Below are 27,768 nucleotides of genomic sequence, written 5' to 3' on the forward strand. Positions count from 1 at the left end.
GGGAGGTGGAAGAAGGGAGGGACCCAAAGTTCAAGACAATACGTTTCACCATAACTGACTAATAACTGTTTCAGCTGTGGACCCAGCCTGTGAAGAACATCAGCGCACTGTTTAGCACTTTTTGGAAAAGGTGTTTCCTGTATTTCGCCTTTTAAATCTGACAGCTGACTACCTTTAAATAAGGTGAGTGTTTTGTGTTTTTGTGTTTGTCCATCTGGGCGTTTTCAGTGTAATAACTGTGAATTCGAGAGCTTAAAGGGTTTATTTAAGCAGAAAACAGGTATTATTGTGCTGTATAATTCGAGTTTTCGTTACTGTGGATAACTCATTTGAGAGGTAATGGAAATTTGCGCAGCAGTAATTCGGTTTTAGTGGAGTGAATGGGGGCATTGTTTTTTTTCAGTTAAGTTGAGTAACGGGTTGCCAGGTACGATCCGGATCCAGAATGTTGAAATCCGTCCCTGGATTTTGTTCCAACCGTCTGAGCTTCTATGCTGCAGCTCAGCTTCAGAGTAGCCGCCCAGGCGGTTGGAACGAAAGCCAGGGACGGATTTTAACATTCTGGATCTGGATCGTACCCACCACGATGTTTTTAGCTGAATATATTGAATTAAATCTGTTTTTCTTTGAATATTTTAATACATTTAGTAGGAAAAACAAGCTACAAATCACAGTCATCTTCCTGTAAACGTTATATTTCAGTATAAGTCAGTGTTCACTGTATTTTTCAGAAAAAAACAAACAAACATCTTAAATCTGTGGCGTAGCTGCTATTAACTAACCTACATATGGGATTAATTATCCAGGAAAATCGTTTAATTCATAGCAGTAATGACTAACTGTTAGGATTATTAATCCTATATGTACGCCAGTATTATAGTTACAATGTATAAATCGTTTGATGCCAGAAAGTGGCATTTCTGATGAACAAGTGTTAATAAAACCTATTAAGGCAGCAGTATTCGTTCTTTCTACGTTGTGCACTTTTTAGACAGTCCTTTGGCATTAAGGGCGACTAACGACTAAGCCGTAAGAAAAGTTGGTTTTATATTAATAATAAATGTAAAAATACTAAATATACCAAAAATAATGAGTCAGTGAGTAAATATTGACTTTGTGTCTCAGAATGATTACCATGTATCTCAAAATAACGACTTAGTATCTGAAAACAGCGACTTAGTATCTTAAAATAAAAATTCAGTATCTCAAAGTAGTATAAGTAAACTTACTATTTTAAACTTAGTTATTTATACTTAGTATTTTAAAATAGTATCATAGTATGTAAAAATATTAAACTAGTATCTCGAAATAATGATTTAGCATCACAAAATAATGAGATTGTATCTCAAAATAACAACTGAGTATGTTAAAAAATATTTTTGTGTTTTTAGTATTTAGTATTAGTATAATTAGTATAATATCTCAAAATGTGTTTTTAAAAGACAATCTCAGAATAATGACTTAAAAGAATGAGATAGTATCTCAAAATAACGACTTTGTATCTCAGAATGATGACTCAGTGTCTCAAAATAATGACTTATTATCTCAAAGTCATGACTCAGTAAATCAATATATTGATTTGGTATCTAAAAATAACGAGATAGTATCTCAAAATAACGACATGGTATGTCAGAATGATGAATCAGTATCTCAAACTAACAACTAAGTATCTTAAAATAACGACTTAGTAGCTCAGAATGATGACTCAGTATCTCAAAATAACAACTTGGTTTCTCAAAATAACAATTTATTATCTCGAAATAACAACAAAAATAATGTAATTGAACGAAATTCAAGGACAGATTTTAACCTTCTGTACTTGGATTGCCCACTTCTAAGTACAACATTGTTTTAGCTAAATATATGCAAGTAGATCTGATTTTCTTTAAAAAATAGTTTTTATGTTTATATTTTCTGTATTTAGGGAATACAGAGAACAAAATGCACCTAAACATTTAATGTTTATGATCTAGCTCAGTACTGTCCATCATCAGGTTTTAGTTTAAAAAAAACTGCCTCTGTGTAAGGCATGCGCACTATGTGGCTTCTGTTCCAGTGGTGGTTTTAGTTTACTTCTGTTTTTCTGTCACAAAAAAAAGTATATTTAGCCAAGAGCAGCAGAGTATGAGCAATAGATGAGTAATGTTTTCATGCATTATTAAACAGTAGCCTTTGTTGTCTGTGTTTTTATTTTTTTACTGTGTAGATTCAGAATAAGCATATTTATTTGTCATTTTGTCTTTTTATTGATGCTCCCCAACTTGTAAAGGCAGGGCTTATTGAAAAAGCCCTCGCTAGAAGATCCATGGGCTCCAGTCCTGCGGTCGTGTTCATGTGGTCTTCTCTTGTAAATGTATCATTTCTGTCACAACTTGAGAGCTTACACTTGAACTGCCTTCAAGTCATGTGAGAAATAATACATTTATTGATAATGACATTTTGAAATCATCTTTTTGAAAATGAGTTACTTTTATCCACACATAAAAATAAACCACATAGTCCATGCTGTTGAGGTTTCTACTGGATAAAAATATTGCTTCCCTGAAGTCCTATACAGTAGAACATTTTCTGAACGTTACAGTTAACATTCTTAGAATGTTTCTGGATGTTTTTGAAGTGTTTTTATTTAGTGTTTTTGAATGTTCTGGGCACACTGCTAAAATGTATTTAAAGGTATTTAATGTGAGAAAATGTAGGTGTGTTGCAGAATGCCGTTGCAGTGGTGTCATGGTGGTCAGAGTGCTGGGTCATTTACTATGGGTTCCATAACCACATCCGCTAAACTGCCACTGATGGTTACTTGAACAAGGCCCTCAAAATGGTTTTCTTGTCTTGTCTTGTCTTGTCTTGTCTTGTCTTGTCTTGTCTTGTCTTGTCTTGTTTTGTTTTGTCTTGTTTTGTCTTGCCTGGTCTGGTCTTCACTTGTTTTGTCTTGTCTTCACTTGTCTTGCCTTGACTTTACTTGTTTTGACTTGTCTTGTCTTGACTTCACTTTACTTGTCCTGTCTTGTCTTGCCTTGAGTTGTCTTGTTTTGACTTGTCTTGTCTTCACTTCACTTCATTTCACTTCACTTCACTTCACTTTAGTTTACTTTACATTTACTTTACATTTACTTTACTTTTAATTTACTTAACTTGTCTTGTCTTGTCTTCACTTCACTTCACTTGTCTTGTTTTGACTTGTCTTGTCCTCACTTGTGTTGTCTTGTCTTGTCTTGCCTTGCCCTGTCTTCACTTGTCCTGTCTTGTCTTAACTTGCCTTGCCTTGACTTGTTTTGACTTGTCTTGTCTTCACTTTATTTGTCATGTCTTGTCTTCACTTGTCTTATCTTGCCTTGAGTTGACTTGTTTTGACTTTTCTTGTCTTCACTTCTCTTCACTTCACTTAACTCCACTTGATTTTACTTTACTTTACTTTACTTTACTTTACTTGTCTTGTCTTCACTTCACTTCACTTGTCTTGTCTTTAATTGTCTTGTTTTGACTTGTCTTGTCTTGTCTTTTCTTGCCCTGTCTTCACTTGCCCTGCCTTGTCTTCACTTGTCTTGCCTAGTCTTGTCTTATTTTGTCCTGTCTTCACTTGTCTTATCTTGTCTTGACTTGTTTGGCCTTGTCTTGTCTGCACTCTGTCCTGAAAAGAACAGTTTGTTGTACACCTGAAAACACCTATTACCTAAACAACTTGTCTAAAAACCTGCAGAACTACAGTGGACATATTTATGGTTGAATGATCTTCTGCATATAAACTGTAAATACAGTAAATAGCAAAATATAAGATAAAATAAGATGAGGTAAGATAAGATAGCCTTTTAATATTCCACTCAGGGAAATTTGCATTGTTACAGCAACATAAACAATAGAAGAAAAAGTGCGAAGAGTATAAAAAGATACACAGACAGGTCAACAAAAGTAGATGCACATCTGTTATCTAAACAAAATAAATAAAAAATCTACAAATGTACAGCCGATAGTTTATAAATAGAAAAAGTAAGTACTAAATATGGAGAGGAAAAAAAACCTCAAAAACCTACAATTAACAAGTTTGCATTGATGAGTGATTTGAGAAAAAACAATACAAAATAGTCTGCTTTCGAAAATATTGCAATTGTTACGATATGCAATACATGTGCATGCATTATTATTGCATATAATGCGATATGTTGGATACTGTAACAATATTTAGATTTCTGCATGTAAAATGAATGTAGTTAGGCTGTAAACATTTCCTTTTGAGTTACTTATGCCTTAAAATAAAACGCCGAGTATGAAAGTCGTGAGCGACAGCAGAGCAGCGCAGGCACTAAAGCTGCTAAACAAGTCGACTGAAAATGAAAATGGGGAAGTAGAGGTGAAGAACTGAACTGGAACTGAGCACCAGCTACATTCCTGTTCTCATACTAACATATTAATGAGTGGAAGTGAAAGCAATATAATGGCAGAACACAGTAGAAAGTAGAAATTTGTTTCTGCCTACTTTTGACTGTGGGTTTAAATAAAGACACATTTTTTTTGTACATTTTATGACGCACATTTTTGGGACGCGTATCAGGACTGTTAAATGCTTTCGCTTTTGGAAAATCGTGACCTCGTTGACATTACAGGCTTGTGTTTGTGTGGCTTGGACTTCGCTCAGGTCTGGAGGATAAAGCCAGTCTCAGGCTGAGTCTGTACTTACGCAGGGTCACCTTGTGATTTCTTATGCAGAGTTTGATTACTCTGCATTCTGTTATTAATTAACCAGCAGCTTATGGTTGGCTGGATGCTGGCTGGCTGGATGCCCTTCATAAAATTCAGATTTTATTATATAAAGACCTTAAAAAAGGCTTGAATCTGTATACAATCAGAGCTTGAATTTGTGCATGAATTTGATGTGCAAGAAAACTTTTATTATTTTCTTTAGATAAAAAATATTTAACAATATTTAGTCCCTTAATAGAAAATATGTGTAAATATATATTACAACCTGAGCATGAAAATTATTTAGTCACATATAGATATATCCTTTGTTTTTATTTATTTGGTCAAGTCACTGTGCAGGCTGCTCCCTCTGTTTCTGGTCTGTACTGAAGTTATGGTTCTTCTTATGATTTTTTTCTAATTAACCAATAATACAGTCATCTAGATATTAAGCTAAAAACGTTCTTTTTACATCTAGATGATATGACTTAATAACCCCCCATATCTCATAACTGTTAAGAGACATAAGGAGAGTGTAACAGTGTAATGTTAAAGTATCATACTTACTTTTTAAATGCAATAATTCATTACAATTCAACTGGTATTCTCTATTGTTATTTAAGATGGTGGAAATTAAGTTTTCATGCTATATCCCTTTAATTACCATGTTTTTTGCTATATTTTTTGCAAAAGACTGTACTAAACTGTTAAGTATCATCCCTCCAGAAACCAAATTATTTCCACCCAAACGACCATCAAAACAAACTGTAATTTTGCAATTACAAAATTAAACAAATTAATTTTGGAATTAATTTACACATACATTATAACCTGTATAGCAATTAATATTTGATGATTGATATTACAAATATGGTCATAAATGATGGCAACAAAAAAGAGATACAAGTTTTTTTGTTTTTTTTTTTGCATACCATCAATGATATACATGGATGTATACATTTCTTGGAGATATTAATTGATAAGTTCACTAATAAGTACAATGAAAAAACACACAGTTAAGGTTAGTAATCAGTAATTATTTCTTATTTTATTTCTTTATACTTATTTATTTATTTATTTTAAGTGATTAATATTTTTAATATTTTTTTTTTTTGCAAAATCATTATTAGCTATAGATGTGCTGGAAGCTTCAGTAGAACCTGAGCCTGGGCTGATGGTCCTTGAGGACTGGGCCTCTAGTAGTAGGTCAGGTAGGGTCTTTGTATGTTCTGTTTAAAACTGATAGAGATAAGTTATCTTAATTGTGATTAAATGTAGCACATTACACTTTTACAAGCACATTTTATCTAATATCAACATTTCTGAAACCCTAGTCAGCTGTATTCTTTATTAAAGACCCAAAAAATGCTGTCTGGTCACTCAGACTACCAGAAAGCTGGTAGACTGCTGTGGGCATTTGCTGGTTGATGTAACCGGCAGAACAGGCAGTTAGTGTTCTCCTCCAAGCGTGTTCAGCTGTCTGATGATGGTGTCCTGACAGCAGTAGGATATGATGCAGTGGAACTTCACATGACTTGGAGGAACCATGTGCTCGACGTCACCCTCCCAGCTTTGGTATTATCATGTGATAGTGAGAGTCGTAAGTTGTGGGTGGGAATTGGAAGTCTCTTGAATGGGGAGAAAGTTGAGGAACAGAGATTGAGAGAGATTTAGCTTAGTCATAGAGAGCCTGTAAACAACAACCCATTTTGACAAATTAACCCTCCTGTTATGTTCATTTGTCAGGAACAGGTATGTTTAATTATCCAAAAGAATAATAAAAAAAAAAAAGTAACAAGCAGTTTGAATATTTTATTACTAACTCCATTACTAATTATCCTATCAATATTTAGTGCAATGATGTTCCTTATTTCTAACAGGTAATGGTTCAACTAGGATAATTCACTTGTTTTTCATGAAAAAATACACTTTCAAACTTTTTAATGTTTCACTACCAAGACCAACATATAAAACATGTTAGTTTTATATAACATTGAAACATAACACTGCTGTTTTGTTTTAGTTTTTGCAGGGAGTGGTTGACAATATGTGAGATTAACCACTTTTGTATGATATTATTGTTATTACCTGGATTACACTAATTAAGGCAAGCAGAAGAAGTTTCTTTCTGAAAAAATACTTAAAATAAACTATTTTAAAATGGGTCAGTTTGACCCGTAACATAACAGGAGGGTTAAACTGCATAGTAATAAGGTATTAAATATTATTAGATATTTTGGAATAATGCTTATTTTTTTCTAAATTCTTTTTATTATGTTAAAAAATGCTAAGTTTTTTTTATTGTATACCTGTGTATAGTGAGGTACTGAGTTCTGAAAAACACAGTCTTGATACCTACTGTAAACTATAACAATCCTCACATGTAACAGTATTTCAATAAATAGTGCACATATATATATATATATATATATATATATATATATATATTTAAATCTATTAAAAAAAAAAACATATTGTAAAATTGCACCTGCTACACAAGATAACGTCTGAGTGAGATTTAATTCCAGATAACATTGTTTAAGGGTAATGTGTGTGGAAATGGCAGAATGACATTTTACTAAGTACAGTCTTGTGCAAATTATTACGCAGACACATCGTACTTAAAGGATCAGCAGTTGCTAAAGTACTAGCAAGAATGCAGTTTTCTTATATTTTCTTAAAATAGTCCTATCATAAAATCGTTTTTAGATAGTATATGCCTGTTTTTTTAAGCAAATCTACGTTTTTTTTTAGACGTTGACGGACATCATTACAGTATTCATTATAAATCAGATGAATTATATTGTCTATAATGCTCTCTATCTTTTTATTTCCAGACTCTAAAGCACCATGGCTGTGGAGGGTGGAATGAAATGTGTGAAGTTCCTTCTTTTCTTCTTTAACTTTATCTTCTGGGTAAGTCTTTATCTTTGTCATCTTCTGTCATGTCCAGTCACAGCACCCTCTGACCCAATACTGATTGCAGCTTCGTTAATGTCCACTTCCTCTGACTTTTCACTCAATCATTCACATGTTGCACGTCTTCTAGAGTTCATGGAAACCAGTCAGTTGAGTAGCTCAGTAGAATAAGATCTTCCTTCCTGTTTGTGGGGTTTTGTTTCTGTAGAAGTATACAGAAACAGTATTGGGTGTGGGTTCCTGGAGGTGAAATTCATTAACATTGATCCATAAGAATCTCTTTAGATTCTATTAGCGGAATTAATGAAATAAGGAGCTTGCATACTACATTTGACTCATTTCAAGCATGTATAACCCTTGTAGCGTTTTTTTACTTTTCTATTTAGTGCGTGTTTTACTGGAAAATATACATCTTTAGAGGTGAAGAGTATGGATGCACCCATGAGGGAATTTTCGGTCAATATTACATGTCTATATGTATTGATAGTGTAAATAAATATATGAACTAAATGTATAACTTACAGACAGACTCTCACTATTCTTTATATTAATTGGTTTGTACACCTGGATTTATGTAAGTAATTGATGTGGGGTTGATGCTGTAGTTGGTCAGGTCTAGGTTCAGGAAGAGTATGTGCTGAAAAAATGAGGTCAGCTGTAGACCAGGTTATTTCATCAATGGATTTTTTTCTTCCCTGAGACCACCTCTTTTGGTTGGACCAAACTTGGTCTGGACCCCTTTTCACACGTCTGATCCATCCATCCATCCATCTAGTAGAACTGGACCATGGTTCAGTAGATCCGGACCGAGATCACCTCCTTTGGTTGGACCAAACTCTGGTTCTTTGGTTCAGACCCCCTTTCACACCTGATGCTTTGGTTTGGATACAAACTAAAAGTCCGAAAGTCAGAAGTCTGGAACAAACAGTGCAGATGTGAAAGCCCCTTTAGATTTATGGAGTCGTGAATGTTTTAATTGTTGGACCCAGCCTGTGGAGAGCCTCAGCACGCAGAACTGGACCTTGGTTCAGTAGATCCGGACCGAGGCCACCTCTTTGGTTGGACCAAACTCTGGTTCTTTGGTTTGGACCCCCTTTTACACATCTGATCCATCCATCCTTCCATCCATTCATCCATCCATTTATCCATCCAGTAGAACTGGACCATGGTTCAGTAGATCCAGACCAAGAATACCTTTTTTGGTTGGACCAAACTCTGGTTCTTTGGTCCGGACTCCCTTTTACACGTCTGATCCATCCATCCATTCATCCATCCAGTAGAACTGGACCATGGTTTAGTAGATCTGGACAGAGAACACCTCATTCAATAAGACCAAACTCTGGTTCTTTGGTCCTGAATGTGATTCACGCCTCCTTTCACACCTGATGCTTTGGTTCTTGCCCAACTTAAAGGTCTGAAAGTCCGAAGTCTAGACCAAACAGGGCAGATGTGAAAGCCCTCTTAAATTAACAGAGTTGTGTAATATTTTAATTGTTGGACCAAGTCTGTGTAGAGCCTCAGCATGCATGTCTCCACCAGTATGTTCTAAGCCTGTAAGCCTGTATAAATATAGTATTAAATTTCGAACTCAACAGTGCCATAACAACAAGTTCCAACAAACACTGAGGGCAGTAATACCAGTCTGTGGAAACAGTGCTGTCTGTTCTGTATGATTTTGGAGCTTTAGAGTGGTGTTTTGTATACAAAGCTATAACCTATAAACCCCTCCTTCATCTGAATCTCATGATCACCATGAAAAGTAACACTTTACTAAAATGCACCAGAGCTGCAGTACTGTCTTTCCTGTGTTACCATCGCTTCGTCTCTCGCCACAGCGGAACTGCAGCCCACTCTGAACCTCATGGCCTGAGCCCAAGTTTCCACAGAACAAATTGTTCTTACGAAAACCAGAAACCTTGTGGTGATGTCACGGTTAAAGCGTGGACTATTACATTTATGGACATGTGTATGGACTTTACCTACTTAAAAACTACCACTCACATCTTGCCTCTTGCCTATGTCATTTCCTCTGGGCTCTGTGGTGAGATGGTTCAGCTTGTGGTAAAGCTATTTAAACTCTGTTCAGAGTTAGCAGAACTACTGGGGAACCACCAACCCTAGACTCTTTGTGTGTGTATTTTTGTTGATATCAGATACAACATATTTTTATCTTTTCTGTGAGATCAAGCTTGTGTAGCCCAGTGTCTTTCTTTTGGATAATTATTTTGGCTTAGTGTTAAGAAGCATAAACATATATTCTGTTATGCTGCTTACAGTTTATATCATTTCCTTTACATATGTTACATCTATACATACAGCTCTGTTAAAAAAAAAAAAAAAAAAAAGAGACCATTTAAAAAAATGTTTCTTTTATTTTACCAAATTTAAAACCTCTGTAATATAATCAATAGAAAGATACATGATCACAAGCGATCTAACCAAGCTGAACTGCTTGATTTTTTTCATCAGGAGTAAAGGCATAAAGTTATCCAAAAGCAGTGTGGAAGACTGGTGGAGGGGAACATAATGCCAATATGCATGAAAACTATGATTAAAAACCAGGGTTTTTCCACCAAATATACATTTCTGAACTCTTAAAACTTCATGAATATGAAATAATTGTCTTTGCATTATTTAAGGTCTGAAAGCTCTGCATCTTTTTGTTATTTCAGCCATTTCTCATTTTCTGTAAATAAAAGCTCTAAATGACACTATTTTTATTTGGAATTTGGGAGAAATGTTGTCCGTAGTTTATAGAATAAAACAACAATGTTCTCATATACCTATTAATAGCAAAATTAGAGAAACTGATTGATTCAGAAACTGAAGTGCTCTAAATCTGTAAATGAATAAAAGTATTGGGACAAACCTCGCCGACCTCTATACTGCCCATCAAGTTTTGTTTAGTGAGAAGAGACACTTAATGTGAATGTGCTGCTCTGTCAGGTTAGTTTAAAAGCAGTTTTTTGGGCTAAAAGTGAAACGAATACAGTTTGTCACAGGTTTTCTTTAATGTTGCCCCAAAGCATTGATAAAAATGCAATGCACTATATACTATACAAAAATTTAAATATTCATTAATTTTGAACATTAACATTAACATTATAGCAGGTGTAACATCAAAAACATATACAGTGAGTCCAAGAAGTATTTGATCCCTTGCTGATTTTCTTTGTTTGCCCACTAATAAAGACACTATCCTTCTGCACTTTTAATGGTAGATATATTCTAACATGGAGAGACAGAATATCAAGACAAAAATCCAGAATATAATTTTAAAGAATATATTTTAATTAATTTGTATTTCAATGAGGAAAATAAGTATTTGATCCCTCTTGCCAAACACACTCAATACTTAGTGGCAAAGCCTTTGTTTGCAAGCACAGCGGTGAGACGTTTGTTGTAGTTAACCACAAGTTTAGCACACACACCAGGGGGAATTTTGGCCCACTCTTCTTTGCAGATCCTCTCTAAATCATGAAGGTTGGTGGGCTGTCGCTTGGCAACTCTGACCTTCAGCTCCCTCCATAGATTTTCGATCGGATTGAGGTCTGGCGACTGGCTGGGCCACTCCATGACCTTAATGTGATTTTTCTTGAGCCAATCCTTTGTTGCCTTTGCTGTATGTTTAGGGTCGTTATCATGTTGGAAGACCCAACCACGGCCCATTTTCAGATCCCTGGCAGAGGGGAGGAGGTTGTCCCTCAGGATTGTGCGGTACATGGCTCCATCCATCTTCCCAGTGATGCGGTGAAGTAGCCCTGTACCCTTGGCAGAGAAACACCCCCAAAACATTATGCTTCCACCTCCATGCTTGACAGTGGGCACAGTGTTCTTGGGGTCATAGGCAGCATTTTTCTTCCTCCACACATGGCGGGTGGAGTTGAGGCCAAAAAGTTCAATTTTGGTCTCGTCTGACCACAAAACCTTCTCCCAATAACTTGGTTCATCTTTCAAATGATCATTGGCATACTTGAGGCGCGCCTCCACATGTGCTCTCTTCAGCAGGGGTACCTTTCGGGCACTGCAGGATGTGAATCCATTGTTGCGCAAAGTGTTGCCAATTGTTTCCTTGCAAACTGTGGTCCCAGCTGCCTTCAGGTCATTTGCTAACTCCTGCCAAGTGGTTGCAGGACGATTTCTGACCGTTCTCAGCATCATTGCCACCCCACGAGGCGAAATCTTCTTTGGAGCACCGGGCCGAGGTCTGTTGATTGTCATGTTATACTCTTTAAACTTTCTGATAATTGCACCAATAGTTGTTACTTTCACATCCAACACCTTACTAATCTTTTTGGAGCCCATTCTTTGTGAAGGTCAACAATTCTGACTCTGAGGTCCTGTGACAGCTCTTTGGTTTTACCCATGTTGGAGACTTGAAATCTGTGTGATCTGTCTGATTCTGTGGACAGGTGTTTTTCACACAAGTGATTAGTGAGAACAGGTGGCTTCAGGTCAGGTAACAAGTTGATTGGGAGTGTCTAACTGGTCTGTAAAAGCCAGAACTGCTAATGAATACTAAGGGATCAAATACTTATTTCACTCCATGAAATACAAATCAATTAATATATATTCCTTAGATTTATTTTCTGGATTTTCTTTTTAATATTCTGTCTCTCCATGTTAGAATACATCTACCATTAAAAGTATAGAATGATCATGTCTTTATTAGTGGGCCAACGAAGAAAATCAGCAAGGGATCAAATACTTCTTGGACTCACTGTACAACATAAATGAATATAAATAGCTCTTGTAACTCACACTCACTTATTTGGATGAACCTCAAATGTGATTTTTTTTGCTTTAGCCTGTTTTAAATGAGTTTTTTAAAAGGGATTTTTTTCCAGATTCTCTATCTTTTGATGGTGATTTTAGCTGTAGATAGTGGAATATCTAAAATCGAAACGCATTTTGGAGTTCCATACATTTTAAGCTTAGTTTTTTCGCAGATTGGTAAACCTCTGACCATCTTTGTGCTTCTGAGAGACTTGGCCTCTTTATAAGGCCTTTTTTCCCCACACAGATATATAAAATGACTAGTTGGTCTCCATGTGATTTATCAATTACTTTAAACTTAAAGTTATTTAAGTCATTTTTAAAAAGTTTTTAGAAGATAAATTCTAGATAAAGAATTTCTACTTACTCTTATGAATATTATTAAATTAGCAAATCTCTAAATGTACCTATGTTGTAAACCATATTCACAAACCCTGTTATATCAACCCTACTGCCCATATACGACCTTTATCGTACCATTTTTGCATTTTTGTTATTGTATTAATCATGTGATTAGGAAATGTCTGTCTGATTTGAGTTGTGGAGGATGTTGTGTTGGGAAAGCTGGTGAATTTCATCACAGGAAGCCTCAGTCTTTCCTCTGGGCATCCCCTCATGTAGGTGGAACAGTGCTCCATGTAACCTCGTGACCCAGGTGTTATGATGGCGTCATGTGACCTTGTCATGTGAGGATCAGTGTTTTTCCCCGGGCGGCCTGTTCGGAGATAAAGCGCCTGAGGTAAAAAAAAAAAAAAGCCTCTCATTGAGAGAAGGACCAGATTTGGCAGGAAAACACTAATCCTCACAGCTATTCACTGAGCTCTGTAATTCACTGAGCTGAGCTGTGTGTAAAGTGCAGCAGGGTCTGGATCTTGCCAACTCACCTTTCGACTCAGGTTTTTCTCCTCTTTCTTTCCTTTCTTTCCTCGTCTCTTTTCTGTGCAGGTACCTGCTGTCACTAAATGAATCCTCAAATATTTACTCTGGTGTTTCCCTGTGTGTGGAGGGGCTCTTAAACAAGGATCTAACAGCCAATAGCGTCACGTCTCATAGTTTGTCTTCCACAGAACTTGTTCTGATTGGATGTTTGTGAAGCAATAAGACTTTGTAAGGTTGATCCTAGTGCTGGACCATATGGCCAACATTTATAACTCAATATATATATTCTTAATTGAAAGCATACAGGTATACATACATCTTATGTACAATTTGTAACAACACATACACATTAATGTATAATATAATATAAAGTAGAATATAAAATGTTTATAACCTGTTAAATCCCTCCCCTAGGTGACACAAATAAGATCTAACACAATATATATTCTTAATTTTGATCAGTACAACACACAGCTCTGGGAAAAAAAATAAGAAACCACTTCAGTTTCTGAATCAGTTTCTCTGATTTTGCTGTTTACATGTAGATGTTTGATTAAAATAAACATTGTTAATTTATTCTATAAACTACAGAAACATTTCTCCCAGATTTTAAATAAAAATATTGTAATTTAGAGCATTTATATGCAGAAAATGAGAAATGGCTGAAATAACAAAAAAGATGCAGAGCTTTCAGACCTCAAATACATTACATTACATTACATTATATTACATTTGACAGACGCTTTTGTCCAAAGCGACTTATAGTGAAGTACAAAATGTAATAGAAGTTAAAGGTAAAAAACATCTTTAGACAGTGCCTAAAGAGTTCAGAAATCAATATTTGGTTGAATAACCCTGGTTTTATAAAGAAAGCTGAATGTTATCTGATCAGTAAATCTGAATTGGTTCAATAAGGCTTGTAATATAAACACAGCCACTTAAATAAAATATATATTTTTCAGAAACTTTTGGCAGCTATTGAGTTGATTTACAGTACTCTGTGTTTTAGGGAAATGAAAAATAGAATAAATGTTCCTTATTTGGGCAGTTTGTTTTTATTTCCTCAGTAAAGCTCTAATTTTACAATAAATAACATTCATATAGAATTGTAGTGATTTTTTTACTTGACTGTGTTTTTTTAATATCTTCAAATCTCTCCTCATGGAGTTTTATATCAGCAGGTAGTTATGTTGAGCTGCATCTGTTCTAATGGAATCAGGAGTTCTTACAGTATAACCTCTTTTACTGAGAGTAATGATTTAAAGCATTTCTAATGGTCCCTAAAATCTTTGTAAAATACTGTATTTTATGTTTATTCCATGAGCAAATGCCAATACGTATATTTTGGCATTTGCCATCTGTTCATCACTTGCATTGGCAGTCCCTGGTGCCGGATAGGGCTGGGTGTGCCTGACAGAGCTTTTCTCACTGGATCCTTTAAGTGCTTTGTGTATTTACCTACATTTGAACAGGGATGTCGTTCACAACACCTTAGGCAAATATCTTCTGTAAGAAAGCTCTATTAAATAATGTTACACGTCAGTGCTTGTCTTCTTTACTTTTGATGTTCAGAGAACTCTGGCAAATATGGGTAGGATAGCCTAAACCCACACATTTTAAGGTTGTAAAAGGTTAAAGCATATCATTTTTCACACTATAATGTACACCGTATTATAAGGCGCACTATTAATAAACTTCTATTTTCATACCTTTTAGATTATAAGGCGCATTTAAAGAGACACTATAAGGAACTTCTAATTCAGCAGGTTTTGTCGCTGGGTGGTGGTGGTGGTGGGGGGGGCAGCTAACTAAGTTAAGTAAATCTAAGCTAAGTAAACAAAACTGTCAAACAAGTGCTGGATGTTAATCTACACAGATTCCTCTCCTGAAAACTGTTTATTTGGGTATTTAAGTAAGTACATGGCGATAATACTCCCCTCTGAACAGCAAAAGAGCTAGCGTGGTAAGCGGGTAACGCTAATGCTGCTCCAGCAGTGCTAGCCGGGGTTAGGAGCAGGCTACAGTCCAATAGTACTCAGGAATGGGGAAATAGTTAGGTTAGGTTAGCCAAAAATGCTAATGCTGCTCTAGTCTTAGTGCTGGAGAACTAAACTGAAACTCCTGTATAGCGCTGTACTTCAACGAAGGGGCTTTACGGCTTTCTTTAATACCTGACTGGTAGAATTCATACATAAGAAGCACCACATTATAAGGTGTAATGATAATTTTGGGGAAAATTAAAGGATTTTAAGTGCGCCTTTTAGTGCGAAAAATATGGCAACTTGAAGTACTTAAACTGCATTACATTTTTGGCATGTGCTGACCGCTGCATACCAGGAACATGATGAATATTTTACTTTTTAACACTTGCAATTTTTTTCTGCTTTAATTTATTTATTATTAATAGCTGTTCACTTTCTGCCTGACATACTTTATCCACCTGCCTTCACAAATGCCACTGTAATGCACCTAACAGTAGTTGCATAATGATTAAAAAAAAATCTGGCGGAGAAAAAATATTTGTAAAAAATATCTGTAAAAAATATTTGACATTTCTACTCAGTGATTAAAACTCTTGAATCTGGACTACAATTGAAAAACAGGAGAACTGGTGAGTTTTTTTTTTTTTTTTTTTTTTTTACTCTCTTGGTCACATGACATCACGTTCAGTAGCTCCTCCATTTCCACTTGCTGTTGTGTTTACGTGGATTTCTGTGGAAACGCACGCCCAAATTGTAACAGCAGTGAACAAATAGCTAATTTATAAAACGCGAGGAGACAAAAGAGAGATGTGGATCTGGACGGGACTAAAATTACCTGAGGACCGCAGAGTTTAGAGAAAAACAGTAGATAATTCAGCCTGTATTTTCTTTTTGAGGACGTCTAAGAAAAACACATACATGGTCAGTCCGGACGGGAATAAAATCACAGAGGACCCTCATAAAAGTGAAAATTACCCCCTGAAAAACTAATCCTGTCCGGATAGGGATTTAGTGTTTCATTTGGCAGTACTAGAGGTGGCCGACTGTCGTATACAATACGTATCAGTCAAAAATCTCTCACCAGGAGGTACACTACCCAAAAGACAGGTTCATACATTTCTTAGGAGCATGCTTATGTCTTGAGGACATGCTGTTAGGCGTCATTTCACAAACGCCACAAATTATCAACAGTAATATTTGTCATATCCTTAAGCTAACCCTTATTGCCTGTGTTATGCAATGCAGAGCATGGCCTACATTAGTCTAAGCAGGTAGATATGGTGACCTGGAGAGTTCGAGTTTCATATAAAAGACAAACGTCTCAGTCATTGGTAAAGTAAAGGCAGGCCTGTTTGATAAACAAATGTTTATATCACTCTACCAGCCCCAGTTTCTGTTTAAAGGTGAAGGAAACTTTGAGTTTTTTTTCCTTTTGCTTTCTGTATGTGTTTCATTATGTGTCCAAAATAGACAAGCCCATGTTTAATGTGTAACCAGCAGCACAGACACGTGGCCTTATATCACCCAGGTGTGGAGTCGTCATTTTTTCCCCATGTTGTCTAAACACTACCCTCTATTTTTAGTTTCTGCTCTCTCAGTGATGTAATGTTTTAGTTATATACTGTGATATTACTCAAATCAATGATTATCGCATCACTTTAACCTTTAATCATTATATACATTTAATCAAGGCTGGTTAGATAGTCTGCCATTAGCAGTAAATTATTAGCAGTAGGCTTTTTAAGTCACAACGAAGGAACGTTAGTTAGTTAGAACATTAGGCTTAGTTTATTTACTTTTTAACACTTTTGTTAACACACTATATCTCCAAAACTGCAGTTATACAATAATAAACCTTTAACTTTTAATGAAAGTGGATGTAGAAACTTCCTCTATCTTCTATTTTGGAGTATTTGCAGTGGTTTATTTGTCACTTATTTTCGTACACAGTGTAAAGATACTATGTTCTAGGATCACCACTAAAATATGATTATTTGATACACATTATCACGTGCATGTCAACATAGTAGCTGCATCCCAAATCCAAGGTAACTGCAGCCTTGGCTATGAAATGCAGCTTCTGTGTCTCTAGAATTGTAATTTTACAGGAAAATGACAAATTCTAAAAAAAAAAAAAAAAATAGTATTAACCTTAAATGAATGTCAAAGTGAGTTTGTTTTAAGTGATTTTTTGACTATTTCTGTTGGTTCATTCATCATAAAGTGTACACACATTGTATTTTTTGTTAAGTCCATTTCAGAGTATTTTAATTGGTTAATTCGTCATTTAATTTGGACACAGTGTAAAGATCAAATGTAAAAAATAAATAAATAAATACAGCAAAAATTGATATACAATGTCCTAGGATGGCAGATAAAATAAAACTTGAAACTCTGAAAGCTAATGTGTTTCCAAAATGGTAATTTTACAGGAAAATGTTACTGTAAAATGTAAACAGTACTAATCTTAAATAACAATTTATGTTGGTTCATTCTTTATAAAATGTTTACACACTCTATAGGGCAGGTGTATTTTTGCAGCATTTTGAAGTGGGTTAAATATAAAATGACAAATATGGAGATATGAGAAGCCGTGAAAGTAATTCTTATGGGAGGGAATCACACAATTACAGTACTGTATATATTGTATATTTAATATCTCTCTCTCTCTCTCTCTCTCTCTCTCTCTCTATATATATATATATATATATATGTGTGTGTGTATATGTATTCAGTGTTACTGAAGAGAATAAACTACTCCAAAAATAAGTAAATATCAGAAATTATGGATTAATTGGTGTCAGTATCACAGAATTTAACATCCAATATTCTTGATTAGCGACACCACATGGAGCAATACATACAAAACAATATACCGCAGTATCAATATATTGTCCCACACCTAGTAATCATATGTTATTTACTGATGTATTTCATGTGTTTCAGAGAAGTTGATGAATATAGTAGATGTGGTGGAATCATTTCAGCTGTATATATATTGTGTATATATTGTGTATTCTACAGTAATCTAAATCTCCCTCTCTTTCTGTTTTTTCTCTCTTTCTCTCACAGCTATGTGGCCTGGCTCTGATTGTACTGGGAGTGTGGGTTCAGGTCAGTCTCCACAAAACCCCTGTGATCCAGGGTGCCTCCGGTTCTGCAGCCCCTCTGGTTCTCATCATCGTGGGAGTGGTCATCTTCTTCATCGCCTTCTTCGGCTGCTGTGGAGCCTGGAAGGAGAACTACTGCATGATCACGATGGTAAAACCAAATGCATTTATTATACATTATGGTTGTTACTGAAATTGATCCCTATTTTCTTATTCTCATTACTCATTACTATGTATAGGGGGGGACTGTTTGGTATTAGAAAGAGAAGTGGATTCGGACACTTCCTCATCATCAACATGTCTTAGCCATGCACACATAAATACACACAAACACAAACTGAATTCTTAATTAACGCCATTTTAAGAAAGTAACCTTTGTTACACTGTTTTGATGGACTGAAGCCACATCAGTAATATTCATTTCACCTAATATTTCACTGACACTGAAAAAGGAAAGTGCCTACTTCATGTTCATTTATTATATGGATGTTTTACAGAGTGATTTTATTTTAGGCGTTTATTTCTTTTATTATTAAGGATTGTGGCTTACAGCCAAAAATCAGTGTCTCTGAAAATTAGAATATTATATAAGACCAATTGTTACTTTTGGAAGTGTGGGCAGTGTGCCAAGTCCTGCTGGAAAATGAAATCCACATTTCCATAAAAGTTGTCAGTAGCAGAGGGAAGCATGAAGTGCTGTAAGATTTTGTGGGAAAACAAAACTGCACTGACTTTAGACTTGATACTAAAACACAGTGGATCAACACCAGCAGATGACATGTCTCTCCAAACCATGACAACTTTTATGGAGACGAGGATTTCATTTTCCAGCAGGACTTGGCACACTGCCAAAAGTACCAATTGGTCTTATATAATATTCTAATTGCCTGAGACACTGACACTCTGTATGTAATGCATCTAATAATATATGAGTTTCACATTTTGAACTGAATTACTGAAATAAAGTTAGTTTTCAATTAAATTGTAATTGTAATTTCACCAAGTTGAATTATGAAAACTGTAATTAGTACATAGATAAAAATAATTATATAAACATATTGAAACCCCCATATAACATACAAAAACATACCCTGAAGCACAAATCAGAGTGATTACAGTATATTAGAAAATTATCTATATTTTATCCAGTCTGTCAGTGACTTGGGGGTTTGTTAGAGAGAAAAAAAAAACTCAACAACTTTGACCTAATTACACAACACAACAATAGTCACATGCATGCAGCGTAATGCTGTTAAGTGCATGTGGTGTATCACGCAACATGCAAATAAGCATGATCCTACCGTCACTGGAAAATGACTAAGCAGTCTGTCCCACCCTTCCAGACCGGTTCAACCATATACCCACAACCCGTATCTCTGTTTACAGTTTATCTTTTTAAGGACATCAGTAAGCCATCAGAAAGTGCTGGAAACAGTGACATATGGTTTGTTGATTTTACAAGTAAATTGACTGTTTCTAATGAATTATTTTTCCACAGTTCGCCATCTTGCTCTCTCTCATCATCATCGTTGAAATCGGAACAGCCATTGCTGCTTACGTCTTCAGAGACAAGGTGAGATTTTTATTATTAATCTTTATAACAGATAAAATCATGCACTTCACATACCAAAGGTCATGAGACTGGGGCTGCGTCCGAAATCGCGTACTTAAGCAGTACGTACTGGATTGGGGTGAGTACGCACTGCTCGCCGGCTAAAGCAGTACGCTTTTTCAGTACGCACGCAGCCTCGGACGCACTACATCCACCATCTTACCTCTGACGCCCTTTCACCTCTCACCCCTCTCTACCAGCGGCACACTTTACAGACCTTTACCCAAATTAATTTAATTAAAATCCCCTCATTAATCAGCTCTTATTAATAAACAAACCCCCAACCAGTTCTATTTAATAAACACTGATTGTAAATAAAACTTAAAATTAATATTTCCTCAAATATGAAATATTTTATAATAAATATGAACGGACTGTTTAATATTCATGAAGTATATTAATAATACTTGCTTATGCAACAAAACAATTATCAAAAAGTTTCAAAGATAAATACCAAAATGTTAATTAATTCCTGCCTTTCCATTTCACCTCAAAATTCCCTTTTCTAGCATAAATATTTAAACACATGATTGTTCATTTTTCTCCCTCTCTTCATCTTCATCCTCTCCAGTAGGAAGGATAGTTGAATCTGAAACACACACAGATTAAAACAGTTTAGCTTGGGCATTAAACAAATATAATATAAATTCTGAACAACATAAAAGTCTAACCATCCTGGCTGGTTAGCTAGCTATTTAATAAAACTAAATAAAATGGTCAGATTTTGGTTATAATTTATTAATGTGATTTTTGGCAACCAGTCTGTCTGTCTGTTGAAAAGCCTATCTGATATCAGCAGCCTTTTTCCTCAGATGAGTTTATACAGACTGATCAGTATTAAGTTAAACCTGCTCCAGCTCCTCAGCACTGCAGCAGTATACAGGGCTTTAGTGAGTTAGTAATCGCTGGTGTTGTAGAACAGAAGATTAATAAAGAGTTGTGATAAGTTTGATAACTCTAGCTAAGCTAACTGATCTCAGTAGCACAGGGCTAACGCTGCTCAGTAAAGCAGTTCAGATACGAAATTAAAGTTATTATGTCTGCAACAGCATTAATAATAAACCCTCACCCCTATAACTCGCTATTTTAACTTAAACTAACCCTCATAAATCTCTCATTTACAGCCTGATATCACAAACAACCAAAACAGTTTAGATATCTGAATCTCCTCACCTCATAAACCTCTCTCTCTCTCTCTCTCTCTCTCTCTCTCTCTCTCTCTCTCTCTCTCTCTCTCTCTCTCTCTCTCTCTCCACCCACTCCTCTCCTCTGCCGCTCCCCCTCTCACTGCCGTCTCAGCTCAGCGCGGCTCCAGGTGGATTGTGGGAAATATTAGCGGGTGAAGTGTGCTGGGCTTGTATACTTAAAAATGTCTCCCGGTGCAGTACGTCATCCGGGAACTTTTCACGTCCTCAAACTCGCCTACTGCGCAGTATTAAATATATATATATATATATATATATATATATATATATATATATATATATATATATATATATATATATATATATATATATATATAATTTTATTAAATATTTAATTTACATGGAAATGATTAATGCATTTAACTCAAGTGCACTGTATGTCCAAATGTTTCTGGACTCTCCATCTAATGAATGCAGCTACTTCAATTGCTGACACAGATGAGCAAATGCACACACACCTCTACAGTCCTCTACAGATAAACATGAAACTACTGACAACATAAAACTACTGACACCGTCTGGTCTAAGCCTGTGATTGTCTTATATTGTCTTATATTGTCTTATATTTTTATTATTTAAATTTTAATTAATTAATTAATTAATTAATTTATTTATTTGTTTATTTATTATTACTTTTTTATTCTAATGTTTTATATTTTGATTCTTACGTTCTTAGTTCATTATTATTATCAGTGCTGGAAATAATTTATCATTCTTATCATTTTACTTTACTTATACTATTATTATCTATTTTTGTTTTATATTTTTTAAATGTTTTACTTGTCAATTTTTTAATGGTCTTTTAGAATTATTTTTTTTTACATATATATTTCATTAATATAGTAAATGTTGATTTAAAATTTGTATTTCTTTTTTTATTCTTTTTTTAATTATTATATTCCTTATTATTTCTAATTTCTTATTATTAAATGTTTTCAATCCCTTTTGAGCTGTAAAAGTTGTGGATGAGGTGAGGTGGCGAATGCAATCAGCTTGTCACAGCAATGTTCTAAAATCGAGTAGGAACCCCTCTCAGGACCTAAGAGACAGTTACTCCAACAAAAGCAGGACAAACTCTTTTTAATACCCTTAATTTCAGAATGAAACAGTAACCATGAAAGAGCAGATGTCCCAATACTTTTGTCCATATAGTAGGTAGGTTAGTAGGTTACATTTTCAGTGTGGGCTTAATGCTAACAGACAGCTATACTCAAACCTAAGTTAAAACAAATTATTAGTTTTAACTACTTAAAATGTTGTTTGTTTGGAGATATTTTAGTCTGGAAACCCAGAAAAGCAACACAGTTGTAGTGTGAATAAAAAGTAGTGTGGTCATTTTTATTCTAAATCTTAAAAATTGTAGTTAAATTAACCATTTTAAATGTTTAATTCACCTCATTTTAACTCCCTCTGCTTTTTGATTTGTTTTTTTTTTTTCCCTCCAGCTGACAGGCCTGGTGGATGATGGTCTCCGGGACATGATCAAGCAGTACAACAACGGCAGTAAGGAGTACCAGGAGGGTCTGGACAGAATTCAGAAAGACGTAAGTATTCATCATCTTCATCACATCTTCACAACACACACAAATCAGCTGTGAACATCTGAACCAAAACTGTGGATTTTTTTATGACATGACATGTATACTGGGTATCTGCAAATGCTTAAAAATATGTCTTCAAATTCTTAATACAAAGATTTAATTTGTTTAAAAATGTCTTAAATCCATCTCGCAAATACACTGCCTGGCCCAAAAAAAAGTTTCAACCTGGATTTAAGTGGGTAAATGATGTGGGGTTGATGCTGCAGTTGGTCTGCAGGTTTAGGTTCAGCAACAGTATGTGCTGAAAGAATGAGGTCAGCTGACTACCTGAATATACTGAATATAGACCAGGTTATTCCATCAATTGATTTTTTCCATTCCAAGATGACAATGTCAGGATTCATGGTGCTTGAATTGTGAAAGAGTGATTCAGGGAGCATGAGATCATCATTTTCACACATGGATTAAGAGAGTTCACCTCAGAGTCCAGAGCTGGAGAAAGCTTTGTGCAGCAGTCAGACACTTGCATTAATTTTTTACCAAAATACTGGATTGAAATAAATCTTGTGACATTACAGAAGCTTATTGAAACAATGCCACAGTGAATGTGTGCTGCAATCAAAGCTAAAGGCACTCCAACAAAATATTAGAGTGTGTGACCTTTTCTATTGGCTAGGCAGTGTATCTACACTGTTGGCCTTGAATTTAGGTGTGTTCAGGTAAACTTCCTGGCTACTCAGGCGTCGGTACCCTGCGTTGTAACTGTTTGCACGAAACCGATTTTATAACATGTTTAAGACACATAAAAATGTAAGACTCTTTTCTTTCTCAAAAAACAAAGACGTGATGAGAAATCTCTCTAGTTTCGACAGTCTCTGGCTGGTTTACCCAGGATGTATGTACTTCTCAAATGTTTGAGCAGTGCCATCTGTTGACATTAAATTCACATCCTGCTTCCCGACTGTCATCCAGCCGTACTGTCTTTAGAGCGAACCCTGACTGTAGTATCTAGAATACAGTGTACCAGAGGCGTGCAGACATAGACATCAGGTGGTGCTAAAGCGAGTCTTCAGCACAGCACGCACGGCAACAGCTTCTTCTCCCCCGTGTCCCACCAGCCAGTTAACATACACATCAAGTAAAATCCTACCGTTTGCCCTCAAAACCCAACCTGAAATCAGTTTGTTGTGCAGTAAAATGTCTCATACAGCAAAGGACTTAACAATGACTGTATATAATTAATATTGTATATGTATCAGTTGGTGGTGTGACATTTTTCCATTGAAAACTCACGTTTAGAGAATGTTACAAATAAAAGTCAAATTTCATTCAAGCTGTGCGTGTAATTTTTTTTTATAATGAAGTGTTCCACGTGCGCTAAAAAGTGCCCTTTTTCCCCCCTGAGCACTTGCCCCCCAAAATGTCTGTGCACGCCACTGCAGTGTACACATTCACACAAAAATCCACTCACTCGATGCTTCTTTTTTTCTGTTTGTAGTTGAAATGCTGTGGAGCTGCGAACTCTTCCGACTGGGTGAACTTCAAACCAGATCACACCTCTGTCCCGGACTCGTGCTGCAAAAACGTCACGGCTGACTGCGGTAAAGGAGCCATGAATGATGATAAAAAGATCTATGTGACGGTAAGATCTACCATACAGTACTATACAAACTATACAAATATTTACCGAAAGAACATGATTTTTATATATCCACCTTTTTGATGATGTTGGATTAAAATGTGTTAGGGCTTCTTGTTGATGAACTGAACCAAATTGTGCAACTTTTTTTGATTTGTTGCTTTGCGATAAATCATTTATATAAAATGAAAATGGCATTTAAAAACATTTTTTTAAGCCCGATCCAACCCGGCCTGAGGAAAGTGGTGGGAAATCTGGGCCCGACCTGGCCTGAGTTTGAGTCTGGCTCAGGCAGAGAATCTGAACTCTAGTTTAGTTATCACTCTGGGTATAATCTATATCAATGGTCCACTGCACTGTTGTGGAGCTCCATTGAACTAATATTCACTGCTTTCCAAAGTAAGGGAGCTGCGTCTGTGGTTGAATGAGCTTAATTTAAAACATCCTACATCTTCTAGTACTATTTTATAGACAATAAACCACCACCAGAACATCCTAACCCAGAAAAAACGTCTCAGTCCTAAAGCTCCAGTGAGGTGAACCTGTCGGGTGTGACCGTGAAGTTCCCTCTATACATCCACATGATGGTAGAATAGCATCTAAGATCTTTGTACTAAGCATCTTCTCAAGACAGCCATACAAAAATCGCTGTGCCAGTGTTTAGCACCCCCGCCAGGAAAAGCACCCCCTCTCGGGAGAAATCATGTACGTCTTCTTGGCTTTAACTTTTTTTTTTTTGAAAATGAAAATACCCAAGATGCTGTTCTAAGCTATGCGGACTCCTAAAAAACAATGAAATGTAGTCATGTCAGCTGCAGCCTGCAAATCTGCACCCCCTTTTCTCAGCAGTGTGTACGCACTGTCTTCTTAATAAAAGCACTTTAACTTTACTTAGAAATATGTTTTAGAGAGGGTGCTTTTCCTGGCGGGGGTGCTCAATTCAGCACAACATTGGCATGTCTGTCTGGAGCTTCATAACTGACTTTTCCCTTAACAAAATGGTATGAGCAGACATATGGATATTTGGGTGGGTGTTTTACAGCTTTGGAAGGCAGTAAATATTAGTTAGCTACCTTTGTTGGCTATGTGGTGTCTCAACAGCACTCCTATCTTTTTGCTTTGTGTTGAAAAGCTAGTTATCTATGCTGTAAATGAGCTTAAATAGGCTGTTGTAATGGTGGGTTGGCATAGCTAGCTACTTTATGATCAGTTTTCAGTGTTCACATCTGTCTGGATGAAGAAAACTCTATAATAAAGACTTAAATTTAATATGAACCTGTGTTTATAGAACATTCATAATGTTTTGAACAAATTCCAAACAATACTCTTATTTATTTATTTGCTATTTGTACTATTTAAATTGACCTTATATGTCATTGACCCGTGTGCATGTTGTGTAATAGCTAACTGTGTGTGTTTGATTCATTGTGCAGGGCTGTCAGCCTGCTCTGGAGAAGCTGCTGAAGGAGAACGTTCAGTGGGTTGCAGTAGCAGCTATTGTCATTGCCTTCATAGAGGTAAGACATGTTGCTCCATTGACACATGAGCACACTGTTAAACTGTACCAGTGCTGCGTTTATGACCAAACTGGGAACTGAACAGGAAGTTTCTGACCTATAATTAAGGGAAAATCAATCTGAATGTCCCTCATACTCAGAACTGCTGTGCAGAAACTCTGGGTTTCCTCAGTTCAGTTCACTGTTCCATGACTTTGTTTCAATAAGACGACGCTCACGGAACAAGAAGGCATTTTTGAGAGAACAGATTTATACGTTTCTGTTTTGTATCAGATCATATTAAAACATTGGGCCTTATTCGCCAGTAACTTTTTAGGATTTTTTTGGTAAATTCCAAATGATATGCTCTTAAGTAGTAAAATAGTTTGCACCTGTGAATGGTGAATCTCTTTTCTTAATTGAAAGCATGTGCCAGTATTTTAATTTGGTCTGGTCTGCTAAAAAGCCCAGTCTTGGAAAAATACCTTCAAAGGTGGGGGTGCTGAATTTGTCCATCTAGTATCTGGTACCTTTTATATTAGATATTTCTAAATTCCTGCAAATAATTCAAAATGATCATTAAACATCACTCCCTTCTTAAAGCACGATTGGCAAGTTCACATGAAAATAAGGACCTTGAACAGAGTGACCAATATTATAATATCAAGATTGCTGATTTAAAATATATATATATATATATATATATATATATATATATATATATATATATATATATATGCTGCTTACATAGAATTAGACTTTTAACGAACAAAACTGCTATAACTGATTTTTGCGTGTGCCTACGACTTGTCTGGAGTGTTTCTAAATACTCTGCCTAATTAAGAACAAATTCTAGATAAGAAAACATTATTGAATGTCAGACTGTTTGTAAGTGCGTAGGTGGGAATGGTTGTTGAGTGAGGTCCATTGTGTCTTCACAATGTCAGCTTTAAAAGAATATTGGCCTGTACCTCATGAATATTTGACACAATAAAAGAAAAACTATGAATTAAAGTTTTTTTTTCATAAAGTGAGGAACTGTAACATCCTCCATCTGCCTAGTTCCTAAGTATGTAATCTACTCAGATTTCCTCCTTTTTAATCTCTTTTTTGTGTTTATTTCAGATCCTGGGGCTGGTGTTTGCCTGTTCACTGATGAGGGGCATCAGAAGTGGCTACGAGGTGATGTGATCACACTCCGGGATTAAAACTGAAGAAAATAGCAAATCAGTTACTCAAGGCTTAAAGACTCTTATTTTGTAAATGCCTTTATGTTGTTGTTTTCCTTTGTTTAGCTGAAGTAAAACTGTCTCACTGTAGACAGAAAATGTGCCTAATTTCAGATTTAGCAGATTGACATCTATATTTTTAATCGTAGACGCTGAGGAGAGAAAGGTAGAGGTGAAGTACTGTCACTGTTTTTCTGTTATAAGTCTTGTGTATTTGTACTTCATTAGTATCCTTTGTTAAATGTGTTCTGTTCTTTTAGTGAGCTGATTGTAAACTTTTATACTTCTTTAATTCAGAATCCCAGAATTCTTATGAAGAAACAGCTGAAACGCCACAATTTGTACTATCAGCATTAGATTAAGTAGTAAGATTTAAAAAGCTTAACATATTTTTGGAAAGAGAAATAAAGTTTTATGTTTTTTCTCTTAACAACAGCGTTTGTATTCTTTTCTAATGATGTTTTGAGTCTGAACCAAGGTTGTTTTTTGTTTCTCACTGCAATTTAGTGACTGAGCATACTAAAAAAAACTTCCTTAAATCCTTTCATCATCACCTACATGGGCGTTTACTTGACATTGATTGGTTTATAGCAGGGGTGTCCAAAAAAGGAAACGGGCCGCAAATGGCCCGCGGGCTGTAGTTTGGACACCCCTGCTATAAACCAATCAATGCCAAGTATACGCCCATGAGGTATTTTAGAAA

At 35.7% G+C, this 27,768-nt stretch overlaps 1 protein-coding gene across 1 annotated transcript; it reads left to right on the forward strand.

Moving 5' to 3' along the window:
- cd63 (CD63 molecule) lies at positions 1-27,498 on the forward strand. Its single transcript, XM_022676837.2, has 8 exons — positions 1-183; positions 7,515-7,593; positions 18,306-18,494; positions 19,842-19,916; positions 22,606-22,704; positions 24,200-24,343; positions 25,774-25,857; positions 26,962-27,498. Exons 2-8 carry the CDS (start codon positions 7,528-7,530, stop codon positions 27,025-27,027), a joined length of 723 nt encoding a protein of 240 aa, XP_022532558.2. The 5' UTR covers positions 1-183; positions 7,515-7,527; the 3' UTR covers positions 27,028-27,498.
- The last annotated feature ends 270 nt before the right edge of the window (positions 27,499-27,768 follow it).

Source organism: Astyanax mexicanus, chromosome 13 (genome assembly GCF_023375975.1).
Source record: "Astyanax mexicanus isolate ESR-SI-001 chromosome 13, AstMex3_surface, whole genome shotgun sequence".
Classification (NCBI taxonomy): domain Eukaryota; kingdom Metazoa; phylum Chordata; class Actinopteri; order Characiformes; family Acestrorhamphidae; genus Astyanax; species Astyanax mexicanus.

Coding starts and splice junctions, on each gene's coding strand:
- cd63 (XM_022676837.2), top strand. CDS start 7,528: ATGGCTGTGGAGGGTGGAATGAAATGTGTGAAGTTCCTTCTTTTCTTC. Junction 18,495..19,841: donor ACTACTGCATGATCACGATG/GTAAAACCAAAT, acceptor ATTTTTCCACAG/TTCGCCATCTTGCTCTCTCT. Junction 25,858..26,961: donor TTGTCATTGCCTTCATAGAG/GTAAGACATGTT, acceptor TGTTTATTTCAG/ATCCTGGGGCTGGTGTTTGC.